Source organism: Vicia villosa, unplaced genomic scaffold (assembly GCF_029867415.1).
Source record: "Vicia villosa cultivar HV-30 ecotype Madison, WI unplaced genomic scaffold, Vvil1.0 ctg.003290F_1_1, whole genome shotgun sequence".
Classification (NCBI taxonomy): domain Eukaryota; kingdom Viridiplantae; phylum Streptophyta; class Magnoliopsida; order Fabales; family Fabaceae; genus Vicia; species Vicia villosa.
Genome location: NW_026706166.1, coordinates 103,067 through 117,834, shown reverse-complemented (window position 1 = coordinate 117,834; position 14,768 = coordinate 103,067). Strand labels below are relative to the sequence as shown.

General features: G+C 33.3%; 2 protein-coding genes and 2 non-coding genes across 5 annotated transcripts; 2 read left to right on the top strand and 2 right to left on the bottom strand.

The window, feature by feature from the left end:
• The first annotated feature begins 3,245 nt into the window (after positions 1-3,245).
• Positions 3,246-3,316, top strand: LOC131640743 (small nucleolar RNA Z267). Its single transcript, XR_009295322.1, has one exon. It is a non-coding gene; the product is annotated as a small nucleolar RNA Z267 (small nucleolar RNA).
• Positions 3,317-3,387: 71 nt separating this feature from the next.
• On the top strand, positions 3,388-3,476 carry LOC131640744 (small nucleolar RNA R44/J54/Z268 family). The gene has a single exon (XR_009295323.1). It is a non-coding gene; the product is annotated as a small nucleolar RNA R44/J54/Z268 family (small nucleolar RNA).
• A 2,458-nt stretch (positions 3,477-5,934) lies between these two features.
• On the bottom strand, positions 5,935-7,109 carry LOC131640737 (heavy metal-associated isoprenylated plant protein 23-like). The gene is made up of 2 exons (XM_058911128.1): positions 6,592-7,109; positions 5,935-6,412 (listed from the first exon to the last, which is right to left on the bottom strand). Exons 1-2 carry the CDS (start codon positions 6,755-6,757, stop codon positions 6,120-6,122), a joined length of 459 nt encoding a protein of 152 aa, XP_058767111.1. The 5' UTR covers positions 6,758-7,109; the 3' UTR covers positions 5,935-6,119.
• A 2,522-nt stretch (positions 7,110-9,631) lies between these two features.
• On the bottom strand, positions 9,632-14,029 carry LOC131640739 (aspartic proteinase-like protein 1). Of its 2 annotated transcripts, XM_058911130.1 has the most exons (10): positions 13,464-14,029; positions 13,244-13,382; positions 12,226-12,473; positions 11,886-12,113; positions 11,647-11,785; positions 11,508-11,578; positions 11,285-11,387; positions 10,958-11,018; positions 10,784-10,855; positions 9,653-10,654 (listed from the first exon to the last, which is right to left on the bottom strand). In XM_058911130.1, exons 1-10 carry the CDS (start codon positions 13,754-13,756, stop codon positions 10,413-10,415), a joined length of 1,596 nt encoding a protein of 531 aa, XP_058767113.1. In that variant the 5' UTR covers positions 13,757-14,029; the 3' UTR covers positions 9,653-10,412. The 2 variants fall into 2 exon arrangements, with proteins under 2 accessions (XP_058767114.1, XP_058767113.1); XM_058911131.1 differs by lacking the exon at positions 13,464-14,029 and having other exon boundaries at positions 9,632-10,654; positions 12,226-12,507.
• Positions 14,030-14,768: the final 739 nt, after the last annotated feature.

The following is a 14,768-nucleotide window of genomic DNA, read 5'->3' as shown; positions in this document are numbered from 1 at the left end:
TCAAGAAGTCAGATATGAAGATCTGTTAGAATTGTAAAGTTATTTTAGGAGAGAGTTTGAATCTTCAACATACATTTTTAGTTATGGATGTAAGAATTAATATGAGATAAAAGAGAAGAAGTCACATGGAAGCGCCACAAATAAAGTGGTGGTATTTGAAGGCAGAAAATAAGGAATTTTCCAACACAGAGGTTTTGGACAACTATTGGGAAGTGAAAATGATAGATGGGATAAGATAGTTCAAGAGATTGGAAAAAGGGCTAAAGAGATGTCGGGTGAATCAAGAGGTTTTGAACCTAGAGTAAAGAATCATGGTGGTCAAATGAAAGTGTCCAGAGTAAAGTTAGAGTAAAAAAAGATTGTTTTAAAGAATGGTTTAGGTGTAAATATGCTGAAACTTGGGGAAAGTACAAGAAAGTTAAGAATGAGACCAAGAATATGGTGAGTAAAGCAAGAACCCAAATTTTTGACGAATTATACCAATCTCTAAGAACCAATGAGAGAGAAAAATTTATATATAAGTTTTTTAAGTGAAGAGAAAGAAAAACCATAGATTTGGATCAAGTGAAGTGTGTTAAAGAAGAAGAAGGAAAAATATTGGTTCATAAAAAAGATATAAAGGATGGGTGGAAGACATATTTTTATAATTTATTTAATGAAGGATATGATATCTTGTTAGACTCTAACATGCTCGACATTAGAGATGAGGATCAAGACTATAATTACTACCGTAGGATTCAGAAATAAGTGGTAAAGGAAGTGTTGAAAAGAATGAGTAAAAGTAAGGCGGCTGAGCCAAACAATATACATATTAAAGTGAAAAAATTTTAGAGATAAAGGTATTGAGTGGCTCACCAAACTCTTCAATGATATTATTGTTGGTGTAAGTCCTAGAGGTCAATACATGGTATTTGTATTGAATTATTTATTAATAATAAAAGACAATTCTTTATTAAATTTGTTTTTCCAAAATAATAAAGTCCCTATAATAGCTAGTTCGTTTAATGAAATGCTAAGTGTGACTTAATCATGAGACCTCGTTAAACATAAGGTCATTATTCTTAAATTATCCATAGTCGAGCTTTATTGTGAAGAAGGATAACATTAAAGCATTGAGACTATTATGAAAATAGACTGATGATCATATCTCATGGATCATGGATCATGGATCATGGATCATGGATAAGAAGTTATCAAGTATTGACATAGGTATGAATATTAGAAGTAATATTTATATTGTATTGACATGCTATGAGAATACCACATAGAATGTTATGCAAAGTGTCATAAGTTATTCTCATGGTGATAAGTGGTGTATACTATCCTTCAACCTGAAACCACTATGGACCCTAGATGTATAGATGAGAACTTTATTGTTGATCAAAAATTGTGTGCAACTGGATGACCATAAAGACAGTTGATGAGTACTCCTCAAAGCATGATGAGGGACTTGAATGACCTAGATGAAATTTGCACATCCTGCGTAATAGGATAAATGTCTAAAGGTCCAATGTTGAACTGGACAAGGGTGACACGGTCTATGTCGTATGTTCAATATAGATATAAGGACAAAAGGGTAATTGTTCACACAAGTATTATCACAAAAAAGATTTTGTCAGATCATATGACAATTTCGTGACTTGGGTAGTAGTGATGTGTTGCTAGATACCGCTCACTGTTTAATTTGTTAAATGTGTGATTTAATATAATTGTCAACGCTGCGAGAACCTATAGGATCACACACAAGGAAGGTACCACACAAGTAAATATGGTAAGGTACATCGCACTTATGTGAATTGTAGAACACCGTAAGGTACGGTGCACTTAAGTAGAATACGGAATATGATAAGGTACCACACGCTTAAGTGATATACGGTACATCATAAGGTATAATATACGTACACTTAAGTGGGTTTTTTAGCATACATTCCACACAAGTGGTTCTATAAATAAAACCCTTGTGCAAAAGCATTCTCACTTGATGAAAATCCGGTTTGTGAAACCTTATCCATATTTTCCTTCTATCTCACTAAAAGCTTTAATTCGTATCAGCTAGTACTGTGACTGAAGACATTTCTTCGTGTGGACTGAGTAGATGCATTGTTCTTTATCAACGCTCGTGATCACTCCTTTGATTCGGCATAAAAGATTTTGATTTCCACAAGAGGTAACCATTTCTATCATTGATCATGTCCATTCGTAAGGATCACTAAAGGAAAAAATTTGTTTTTCGTTGTGCACTATATCATGATTTTCCTTCGATTATGAGGTCAAAGCTAATGCCCGATGAATGAAGAAGAAGAACTTTAGTTTCAATCTATGAAAACAAGAGGGACATACAAAATTATGCAAATTATAGGGAGATTAAACTTTTGATTCATAGCATGAAGTTATGGAAAATAGTTGTTGAACAGAGATTAATAAAAAGATACTTAAGTCACCGAGAATCTTTTCTTTTGTAGTATTTTAAACTATAGAACATTCATGTGTCATTTGCACACACCATTCAATCATGCACAAAGTCTAAGATACTTTTCTTCAACGAAACTTTAGTATACTAGAATTTAAAGAACTTACTCATGGCTTGATAAGGAAGAAGTGGCATGTATTCAATGTTATAAACTTTTGTAATATTATTGAGATTAGGGTTAGGGATGACAATTGTACTCATATTCAATGTGTATTCAAAAAAATATATATTGAAACTTTCTCAAAATCATCAGAAATTCTTGATATTTCGTGAAATTTCCGATAATCACCTCCAAATTTTCGGTATCACTCTTGAAATTTGAAAATTTCGATATCATCTATAAATTTTGTAAAATGATAAAGTTTTTAAATTAAACATTACAGTCTTTTCATATACTTTGGGTTCATACACTTTAGGGAGTGTAGTATTGTGGCGGTATGAAGTTAATTTCTCGATAAATTGTGAACATAGTTTGGGCTAATTCTTCGATAGTCCAACTTATATTACCCTACGGTACGGGTCATCGTTGAATATCATAAATTACTGCGGCCGTTCATTCTCAAATACCCTAATTCCTTCTAACCCCTAACTCTATATATATACTTATTTACCTACAATTACAAACCGTAATATACTCAGCAGCTTCAGAAAACAACTAGTGTTTTGTTCTTCGACTGCGGTTTTGTTCTTTTCTTGTTCTTTTTCTCCTCGAACATCCTTAGCTTTTCTATGTTGATGTTGTTAATGTGATTAACCTAAACTACCTTTCAATTGTCTTGTGCCTATGATGGTGTTAAATATACTTTGAGATTAATTTCTGTGAAACTAATTTTACTCTGAGGCATTGAATATAATTCTATCTTATATTTATTTATGTTAATTACTTTTTCGTCAATTGTTGAACGATTTATATACAATTTGCAAGTGATGATAAAACAGACAGGGACATCAGATCTCCTAATTAGAGAAAGTGATGATTTGTCATTGGGAATCTCTCTGATGCATAATGTATATTGCATGTTTTAATTCATAATTTTATACCTTTTGTTGATTTGTATTGATAAATTTTTGTTTAGAGAAATTAATTGTGCGTAGATGATGACAAGATATAGACAGGGACTCAGCACTTCTCAGGGAGAATGTTGATTTGTCTAATGGGAGAAATCTCTGATGCATTTACATAATACTTCTCACTTTCGGCCGCTGCTGACTTGGGCGGGTGTCGAAGTGTTTATAGGCCCCTCGGTGGTGCCGGACTGGATCTTCAATACACTGAATCAATCAATCAGGGTTCGTTGCTGGATCTAGGTTAACCTCATTATTTGTGAACCCCATTGGTCTTTCATAAATCACTCAGTGTACTAGTTCACCATCAACATCAATACCATTTTCAGGAATCACACAAGAGTTTGTTAGCAAATTTTTGTTTTATGTGGTCTAGCTTTAACTTGAGTCTCTTGATCTATATCAGCATCATACACACCAATTTCATCATTATCAAATGTATCTGTATCACTCAACTTATCATCCTATCATCCGTGATAATTAAACAATTGGAATAAGACATTTGCTCTATGCTTCTAATATCAAGTTTTTTCTTCCATCATCTTTACTTATATTTAACCTTGATTATGTTTAATAAATATTGTATAATATGTATGCCTTTAGTCCTGAGATAGCCATCCACGATCACTGGTTCACTCTTGTCTTCTAGCTTTTTTTCTCTTTGCATCAAGAATTTGTTTGATGTCAAATGACATAGAAATTCTCAAGTGAGTCAATGTAGGCTTCCTTCTTGACCAAACTCATCATCCACGCTTCTATTCATTCTCTTTGTAGGACTTGTGTTTAGAATGTAAGCAGATGTGGTGACTTCATGTATGATTCAATGCTCGGTACTAGGCATTTATTCTTTAGACACTTTTAAGGCGTCACTCTTAACCTTGATCAAATATAACTATAATTTTGTAAAATTCATCAACAAAGGTGATGAAATATTTGTTGTCACTCAAAAATAACACATTAAAGGAGCCACAATTATTTGAATGAACCATATTTAATACTTCAATTGATCTCATCGACAAGCTATTTTTGAAAATTAAATTGATCTAGGATATTTTACTACCAAGCATGGTGCACAAGAACTTTTTAAGAGCTACAATTCTAGGTGTGTGTGTCTGAAACCATTTAATTTGAATTGAGCTGAGCTGACTCAAACTATTGAAATTCAAATGGAAATAATTTTTTGTGCCATAAAATGCTCTCCTTATTAGGAAATGGCCGTAAGACACCTTATATTTGCATTAATCAAGACCTTGAATATTTTCTTTCTTGGCAAGTACTAATTTTAAAACCATTATTCTATTTAAGAGTATGTTTGGTAAGACAAAAAAAAAGAGCTTTTAGCTTTTCAGCTCGTATTAATAAAAAAGCTCTGTTTGGTAACTCTATTTTAGCTTTTAGCTTGTAGTTTTTTTACTAGCTTTTAGTTTTTTTTTTTCAAAAGCTAATTGAAGTAGCTTTTGAGCTTGTAGCTTTTAGCTTGTGAGTTTTTCTTCCATTAATACCTTTATTATTTTAACTAAAATATATTATTACCCTCATTAATTAAAATGCCATTAATGTCCTCTTGTATCTATCAGCTATCAACTAGTGTTACCAAACAGAGCCTAAATCTTAGCCTGAATCTTAGCACTTTAGTGGATCATATTCCGTGATAACAAAGTATCCTTTCTCCACCAATTGACCAACATTCATCAAATTGCAATTTATATTAGGACATACAACACCTTATCTATTACTAATTTCTTGCCATCTTTCAAATGAACAAGTACATTTCACATGCCCAATTCTTCTATTGAGTTGTTATTATCCAAATTCACCTTCTCTTATTAGAATCAAACTCGGTGAGAAGTTTTTTGTTTCATGTCATATGATTTGACCACTTAGTGTTAAGGTACCAAATGATAAAATCTACAACTTCGATCTTCAATTGTTATCACCATTATCATCAATGATTCATAGTCACAACTGGAAGTTTCTTGAGCTACATTTTCCTTTTCTTCATTGTTCTAGGTCCTTTTCCCTTTGACTGACACCATTCACCAACATAGTTCTCAAACTTGTCACAGTTATAGCACTAGGCCATTCTTTTGTCAAAAAGTTTTTTCTCGTGTTCTATGAATTACAGCTAACACTATAGTAAAATTCGTGCTTTTAATTTCAATAGAGGGAAAAATATTTTTTTAATAATTTTTTCTCATCTTTGTGCCGGATACTCATATGTCTGATTTGTTGTACTTTGTGTTGTTGTTTCTTTCTTAGCTTTCTCTTTTCTAGAGGCACTGGTTTCGCCAGATACTATTTGTACCTTAGATCCTCCACTCTTTGTACTCTTGAACATTATTTGCCTTTAAAAAAACAGTTCAAGCAGCAAAAGAAAAAGTCAAATAACTGAACAGAACTCATCAAATATGAGATTTAGCAAAACCATAATGGCCGCAACATCACTTCACACTTTCTGAATGTGCCACACACAATAAAGAAACAAATACCTAAGAATGGAAACAATAGAGAAAAACGAAATGACCTACTACATTTAAAACTATAAAATCTACATTATTATGCTAAAAAACATTTTCCTCATCATCTACATAATGGAGCATGCATTTGGGTTTTCATCACTGAACATGTTGAGATGAGAGTCTTCATATGTAGTAACCATTCCATTGGTAGTCTCCAATCTCCTCACATATCCAGGAGGAGCTTTCTTGTCATAAGAAGAAACAGCATATGGATGAGCCACCATGCTGTATGGCACATAAGGCCAAATCTCAGCTTTCTTCCCTGTTGACTTGGCCTTCTTTAGAACCTTATTTGCCTCCACATACCCCATTACTGTCACCTTTTGTTGTTTCCTATTTATCTCCACTGATTTTACTCCTGCACCACCGCCAAACAAATTTAATTTCATCATTTTGATGTACTCAATGCTATATCGACATATATAATGCAAGAAAGCTTTAAAACATATTGACATTTGTCCCAGACACAGACACCAGATATAGTACTGACACTGATAATAATATGAGAAAGTTAAATAGTGTAAAAATGTAACTTACCATTTATTGAAGAGAGGGCCTTCTTGACTTTAAGCTCACAACCATCACAATCCATTCTCACCTTCAACTCGACCGTTTGTAATTGCTTCCTCTTCTTGATCTTGTGTTGGTGGTGGCCACTTCCCATTAGATCAGATAAGTACTCTAGAGTTCCTCCAACTCCCATTTCTACGTGTGTATTAATATTTAGATCGACGATCCCGAAATGGTTTAAAATATAACTAAAAATAATAGTTAACTTGGCAATGCCAATAGATATGAACAAAACACAATAGTACAATTCAAGGCTGAGAAGTTGATGAGTTTGTGAGATTAAAGAGAAGCTGAGAATATTGCAAGGATGTTGGTAATGGGAATGATGAATGTGAGTTTATATTGAAAACCAAAGGGGGGAACTCCAAAAAGTAGAAATTGCAAGGAACTTTCATGCAAAATAATTAAAAGATTCCTTCTCTACCCTCTAATGATATATAAATAATGTTGCTCTTTGAAGAGTTTCTTTTACCTCCCTTGAAATTTTTACATAAGAAATGCCAACTTATAAAGTCCTTTTATCATTTTTATAAAGAGAAAATCATTTTCATAAAGAAAAGAGGAAAGGTAAGTGCAAAACTTTTAATAATGAAAAAGAGCCTTTTTTTGGTTTTCAGTGTTTTATACTTGAGGTTCAAGAAATAGTAAAATTTTGTGGTACTGTTTTTCAATGTGGTGTATATTCAGTTGACATTTGACTACATTGTTAAATAGGGAATAAAATTTGGTATAACTGATGACAGCTAATGAGAACTCTCTGATTGAGGCTTTAATTCAAATTGAGGAAAATGAGTAATGATTAATTGAGGAAAATGAAAGTTCATACCAACTTCCAAAAATGAATGAACAACTATTAGATGGTGACACAATTTTGAAGGGCTGTAAAACTTTACAACGGCTATGAATCTTTTACCACTACTCTTTTAAAAAGGAGTTATTGTTTGCTGATATACTAATGCCATGTTTGTTTTTCTCAAACAGTTTATCAATTAAATCTTGTCTTTAGTTTTCATTTGCATACTCGGTCACAAATTTAGATAAAAGAAGAGAGTTGTGTTAGGCAGTCGTAACTAACATAAAATTTTATCGAAACTCTATAATATGGATCAATTACGAAATAATGTGAATGCTAGGTTGTTGCCCTTGAGCAACACGTTATATGGTTAGAGTACAGTGTCAAACAAGTAATGGTCGCTGCATCACCGTCTAGATGCAGGAAAAAGTAGTCAATGGTTCTTACAATTTCGAGAACGAGTATGGGGAAAGAAGTTAGTTCATGACAGTAAAATTCATTTTGGATCATGGAATATAGACACGCTTACTAGAATATCTATAAAAATAATAGACATTATGATTAGGAGGAAGATTAATTTATTGTACCTACAAGAAATTAAGTGGACAAGTGAAAAGTCGAAAGAATTAGACAACTCGAAATTTAAACTTTGGTACATCGGAAAAGTAAGATCAAGAAATGAGGTGGAGATTATTGTGGACAATGAGTGGAAGAAGGATATTGTGGAAGTGAAAAAAGTAGGAGATCGAATCATAACATTGAAATTTGTAGTGGAACAAGATACCTTTAATGTTATTAGTGCTTATGCACCTTAGATTGGGTTAGCCTGACACCTTAAGGTAAAATTTTAAAAGGATTTAGAAGGTTTACTTCAAAATATATCCCAAGGAGAGAAGCTTTTTCTAAGACGGAATCTAAATGGACATGTAGAGAGCGTAGCAGGAGGTTTTGAGAACGTGCATCTTGGAGTTTTCATCGACTTTTGATCTAAATGGGTATGGTCTCGGAGAGGGAAATGTAGAGGGTAAATCCATCTTGGAGTTTTCGTCGGCTTTCGAGTTTACTATAGCTAATATATGTTTAGATAAAAAGAGATAAGCATCTTATAACATGTAAGAGTGGAGTAACATGTTCTCATATAGGTTTCTTTTTTATTCAGAAAAAGTCACATGAGAGCGCCATTGATTAAGATATACCATGAAGTTATGGGAAATAGTTATTGAACTGAGACTAAGAAAAGAGAATCGAGTCATTAAGAAATCAATTTGGTTTTACGTCTGAGAGATTGACCATAGAAGCAATTTATCTACTACGACGTCTGATGAAGCATAATGGACCAACAAAACTTGCACACACCCATAATTTTTATTGACTTAAAAAATGTGTATAATAGTATGACTAAAGAGATTTTATAATTAAAAAAACCCTAAAAAAAATTATCAGAATTGCATATATTTAAACTATTCAAAATATTAGAGTAAATATAAAAAAAAGTTATCATTCAAATCGATATATCTGATCATTATTTTATTTTAAGATCTGCAAACTCAAAGGGTCACTTTAAAATGAATCTGATCTGAGGGATAGCTTTTTTTATAAAGTTAGCATTTGATTTCAACTGCTTCCATTTATGATATTTTAACCAAAAGAAGCAATTTAAACAATATTAGCAACCCGTTGCATAAGCTTTTTGCAATCAACGTAGAAACTACGTACACAAAAGCACTCATAATCACTTTTGGGAAACAAAAGTAGAGTGAAAAGAAAAAGGTATGAAAATAGAAAAGTGAAGCAAAAAGTGCACGAAAACAGAATTGAGAAACATGCAACCCATACCACACCAATTCTAATTTTGTGGCAGTGAGTGATCTTGATGCAAACTGCAAAGTACGGGACACGAAAAAGGGAAACTTTTGTCACGCTTCTAAGCAAAAGTAACTATGAGATGTGAGAAAGTAAAGCTATAAGAAAAGTTAAGAATTTATAAATACTTTCAATAAAATATATAATTTTTTTTGCCTAATTTAGAACTCTATTAAATATGCTTAGCTTAGAACAATTCTTGAATGAGTGACATTCTTTGTGAGAATTGGCAATCAATTGCCTTTTGAAATTTGATGCGTGGACACAATAAAATGCAATTTCTGTTTCAACAATATTTAAGGACAGAAATACTTTGCATTGACATCTTTTTGTGTATATAAGGAGAAACTTTAACTAGGAAACGAGGAAGGAAGCTACAACAAAAGGCCTAACAGGTTGTAGGTATTGAGAGACAAGTTTAAAGGAGATTTCACTAGAAAGTGAGAGTTCATTGAAGAGTTTGAATAACTTTACTTGGTACTTATTGTGTTAGGATTCTTAATATCTAATTTCTTCCCTTTTCAATGATCCAACATTTACACATACAATGCAACAACACCAACATATATTCAAACAAAACACCTCTTTTAAAAACAGTATCGACAACATGAAATAGCTGTAGATACGAAAACGAGTTCGTAGGAAGCATGGTGTTGTTTAGTAAAAAAAACCTATTGTCATTATTAAAATTTGTGTATATTTCTCCTATTTTTATTTGTTTCTACACCATGATCCTACCAACCTGTTTTCATAACTAGAACTATTTCTCGTTGAAACGACTAGAAAACTTGAAAGCATCTGAAATGCTAGTGGTACAAGTATTTCGGTTCACAAATATTTTAAGGGACATGATAAAAATGGTTTCATAAAAAAATGGATTAAAATTTCTAATAAGAAAAAAAACCTTCATACCAAGCGAATTAATTTACATAACCTCACCCGACCTATGGGCGTTAAAGAGAAATGTTTCACTACGAGTTCTAGGAATCTAATGCTGACTGTTAAAAACAACGGGCAGCATAGAAGGGTGTAAGATCTAACATACTTACAAACCTAGGACAAAACAGGCAGATTTAGATACACATTTAACACTTTTAGACAGGCTACTAGAAATACTACGTGCGTGAAAGTCTCAATAAAAGGCTAACAGAAGAAGAAATAGAAGCAGCCAATAGCAGTGCCAATGTTGCCAGTATGAAATCATCTGAGATGTCTGAGATGAAACAACTGAAGAATTTTGAGGAGCCTTTCCAGCAACAGCTGGAGCAACTGCATGCCCTTTGATTCTTTGCTGCTCATCTGCAGGAAGCGGGTTTGACGATGTCTTGTTAGGAGGGGAGAGGGGCATCTTCTTGCCAAGACTGAGATCCTGACCTACAAATGAATAAAATTTGAACTTAAGGCCTCCTTCATTCTTTGGATGCATGTGATATGGGGATACATACCCATAGGTTAGAAGGAAAAAAACATGAATATGTTTTTGTGAGAAATAAACTGACTCACAATTTGAGCGTGACCATGCTAGCTTCTTGTTTTCCCTATCAAATACTAACCGGTATCCCGTCATGAAATTTTCTGCAAATAATTTAATTAGCAATATGGTCAAAATGCCTTTTTCTTTAGAATCAAGAATATGGGCAATCAGTATACTTTTCTAGAGAAAACATGTAAACTTACGTCCAATTGTTCCCATATCCCCATCGGTTGGCTGTATTGCTAAACAAAATCCATCGATTCCCTGCACCAAAACAACCGGTCATTATAATTTAGCTACATATGTTGCAAGAGAAATTACCCTCTTTTTTTCATTTCCATTCTTACTAAAATAGCCAACTGAAAACTGAATTTTCATGTGGAAAACTTTTTCTATTAGGTTAAACATAAAGGGCAAGAGAAATGACAAATATTTTTCTATTATGATAATGATAAAGCCTCTTATGATCATATGTTTTACTTTTCACCCCTCCTCCCAAAAGAAAAAGGAACCACTTAATTCACACCCACCTGTTCGTTGTAAAATACAAACACAGGATTATAGACCACAAAACTGTTATTCTGTTGGAACATGAGTGTCAATGTGGGAACCTTAGGCAGCTGTTGTTGCGAACTGTTTCAAATATAAAATAACATCATCAAAAATAAATTTTTTTAGCAATTAGGACATCAAGAACAGAGAGTAGAGTCGGGAGGGGAGAAGGAAAGAAAGAGATCTATCAAGTATATTCACCTGGGTACATAACAAAATTCCCAAGGAGCTCCTTGAAAGGTTGATCTTGTAGCATTCACTTGTTTGTCAAACTGTCAAATAAACTCATAAATATCCACATAAGAGATTTACGATAATGAAATTCTATAGACAAAAGTACCTCCTTAGCTATTGCTTCATATGCATGACCCGGAAGAAACGTAAATGATGTTCCACTATCAAACTGAGCATTAAAACTTGTTACTTTAGGACACGAATTCCCAATACAAAAGGCCTCCACTCCAACAATGTAGGTTGAACTGTGCAGAAAATTTATCATAATTAGCAGGAGACCATTTTTCGAAATTATTTTAGTATGGTAAAAGGTCATAAACTAATTAAACGTATATAATTTCATACAATATTCCATCCAAGGGCAAGAATGGAGTAGACTGTTGCACGGTTGATCCCTGATCACCAAAAAATAATCTACCGGAATCATCTTCATTAAAGCACAATGAAAAAGAATCACGGATTAATCCTGATTTAGCAAGAAAACTCGGAACTGAACTCTCCCCAGGTCCCAAACCAATAACACCATCCGGAGCATTGCCATTCAAATACTCACCACTTTGCTTCATACCACACCTGCATTCAACAAAATTGATGTTAGTCAATACGGACACACTGTTCAAAAGAGAAACACTGTCATCAGGCAATGGGATGTTGAAGTGACAAAGATACAATCAATCAGGTATACCCGACAACAACTGAAGCCTGAACAGAAGAGTTAGATGAGCTGCCACCGCCATCGCCGGATTGAAGATGCAATATATCCTCAACTAACAACCCAGAACTTGATGTATTCTCTGACGTGTAATTGATAGTATATGGACACTGCTGCTTGGAAGTTTTACAATTTGAACCCATATCACATAACCGATGGCTGCAAGATAGATGCTTGCTGGATAACGAACTAGAGGGGCTATACTCATTCAGATCTCTATCCTGCATAATAGATGCCCCATATGTGAGGGAGCACCTGCGAATCAATTACTGGAAATAAGTGCTAAACCAGCCACCAACTCTTAGCTTAGACTCTAAAACTTCACCCAAACATGCACCTATAAAACTGAGGTGCTAACATGTTATTTCCCGTTTACTAATATTAAGCAGTGCAACCAAAATAGTACATGAGAGAAGGTTGGGCATGACTATTGACACTTAGATTTTATCAATTTTTAGAGACAAACAAATCTCTAGTTAAGATGTTTTGACTAGCATAAATGTTTATCATATGAGTCTCTATCTAAAAGCTATTCCTATAACAAAAGATAAAATAAAGTTAACCTAATTTTACACACTATCATAAAGAACTTGTGGAAATAAGATGAAAACAACTTAAGAGTGTCCTAATTTGTTTCATATGCTCTCCTAAATAGTACCATAATTGTACACGCTGGTAATTAAACTCAAATAAATCAATCCTAATTATATATCGAGGTATTATATTTTCATTTTGAGTCTAACTAATCCTTACAAAACAGGGTCTCGGGTGTTTTTCAATACACACCTCACGCCCAACACTATTAGGTATTTCGTGCGCATATATAAATGGAAGGTGGTATGATTGATAGACTCGAATATTATACTAGGTTTCTATATATTACCTGACTCATCTTTACAAAACCGATTTTTAAAATGAAAGGTGTCGCTTTTTATAAACTCTAATTCCATACACCTTTTATTTTTATACAATTACAAGTTAGTGTACATACCAAACTGGCATAGAAACTGGCAGACAATGGAGCACACTGTATGCAATCACAAGGAACCCAAAGAAGATCACTTCCAGCATCCAATGCAACAAGGAACGAAGTACTCGGTGTCCCTATATCAATCCACGTATAATGTAACCTATTATCATCGCAAAAAACAACAAAATCAGATTCAAAATTCAAAAAATAAAAAACGAAAAAACACAGAATAAAAAATTACCATGCTAAGTCGTTTCCAAACGACATCGTTTTGCTACCCTGAGAAGGGAACAGAAGCTGGTGCCGAGCACCACCGATGTTAACTTTATGCCTAACAAAGTCGTTTCTAAGAAGCCTCTGGTAGTACTGCATGCTGCGCCGGTCCGGCCAGTCACCGGTCTGAACCCGAACCGGTTTCATTTCTTGGGAGAATCGGTGAACCAGCTTCGTGGAAAAGGTGGCCGGAACCTGCATTGCGTAAGTAACCGTCACCGAGAGGAGGAACAGAAGCAACGACCGCCACCGTGACGGCATCGGAGATCGAGATCTAGTAGTTAGTTTAGCGGTGGTGAAAGTGATTAGGTTAAGATTAGTGTTGATTAGTGAAAGTAATTAAGAGGTTATGAGTTGTTGAGTGAGGGGTGCGCAGTGTGCATCACCGTTTGTTCATCACTGTGTCTGTGTGTGTGGTGTGTCTGAGTGAGTGTGAATGAGAGTGACAAACTTGGTTTTTTTCTGTTTGTGGGTGGCGGAATAAAGTATAGTTAAATGATGGAAAATGTTTGATAAATGTGAGTATGCATTTATTTTATTTTTATTTTAAACTTAAATAAGCTTAAAGGTCATCTAAAATTATTTATTTTAACTTTAAAATAACAATTCTTTAACAAAAATTTTTAAAAAATAAAAATATTATGAGGACTTTAAATATATTTAATTATTTATTTTATTTTGTAGCAATTAATTAAACTCATCTTACATGATGATTAATATGTTTTTCTTATATCAACTATTAATGTGTTTTTCTTATGAACATATGACTTAGGATGTTTGAAATTTAAAAAAAATATAGTTTTAATTATCAGGAACAATAATGTAATGCTAGGATGAAACGAAACGTCACGCGGATACTTGCCCCACCGTGTTTGAGAACAAAACGGGCTTTTTTTTCGCCGCGTGTCCATTTGTTTTTGTCACTGGGCCCCCTGTATTTGAGTTCATTCCCTTGTAAATGGAATAATTTAACCTTTTAAAAAATAATTGAGTTTTAAAAAATAATAAATATATTTAATATTTGTGGACATTTTTGTTCAAACTTTCATATTCAATATGACATACTTTTATCACACTTATTTTGTAAAAAGTCAATAGATTGGTTTCTCGAAAATTTTAGAAAAATACTCCCTCCATTCTTATTTATAGACAAATTTTAACTTTTTACATTCACTGAATAAATGATGTATCTAATCTTTGTATAATCCAAATATAATATTTATTAAATGAATCTAAAAAGTCAAAATTTGCTTATAAATAGGAATGAAGAGAG

What these genes read in the sequence shown, in the direction of transcription:
- LOC131640737 (XM_058911128.1), bottom strand. Translation starts at nt 6,757, where the DNA reads ATGGGAGTTGGAGGAACTCTAGAGTACTTATCTGATCTAATGGGAAGT. An exon ending in GGCCCTCTCTTCAATAAATG is followed by an intron (nt 6,413 to 6,591) that starts GTAAGTTACATT and finishes GCGGTGGTGCAG; the next exon opens with GAGTAAAATCAGTGGAGATA.
- LOC131640739 (XM_058911130.1), bottom strand. Translation starts at nt 13,756, where the DNA reads ATGCCGTCACGGTGGCGGTCGTTGCTTCTGTTCCTCCTCTCGGTGACG. An exon ending in TTGCCCTTGGATGGAATATT is followed by an intron (nt 11,786 to 11,885) that starts GTATGAAATTAT and finishes TTTTCTGCACAG; the next exon opens with TTCAACCTACATTGTTGGAG. An exon ending in AGCATGGTCACGCTCAAATT is followed by an intron (nt 10,655 to 10,783) that starts GTGAGTCAGTTT and finishes ATTCATTTGTAG; the next exon opens with GTCAGGATCTCAGTCTTGGC.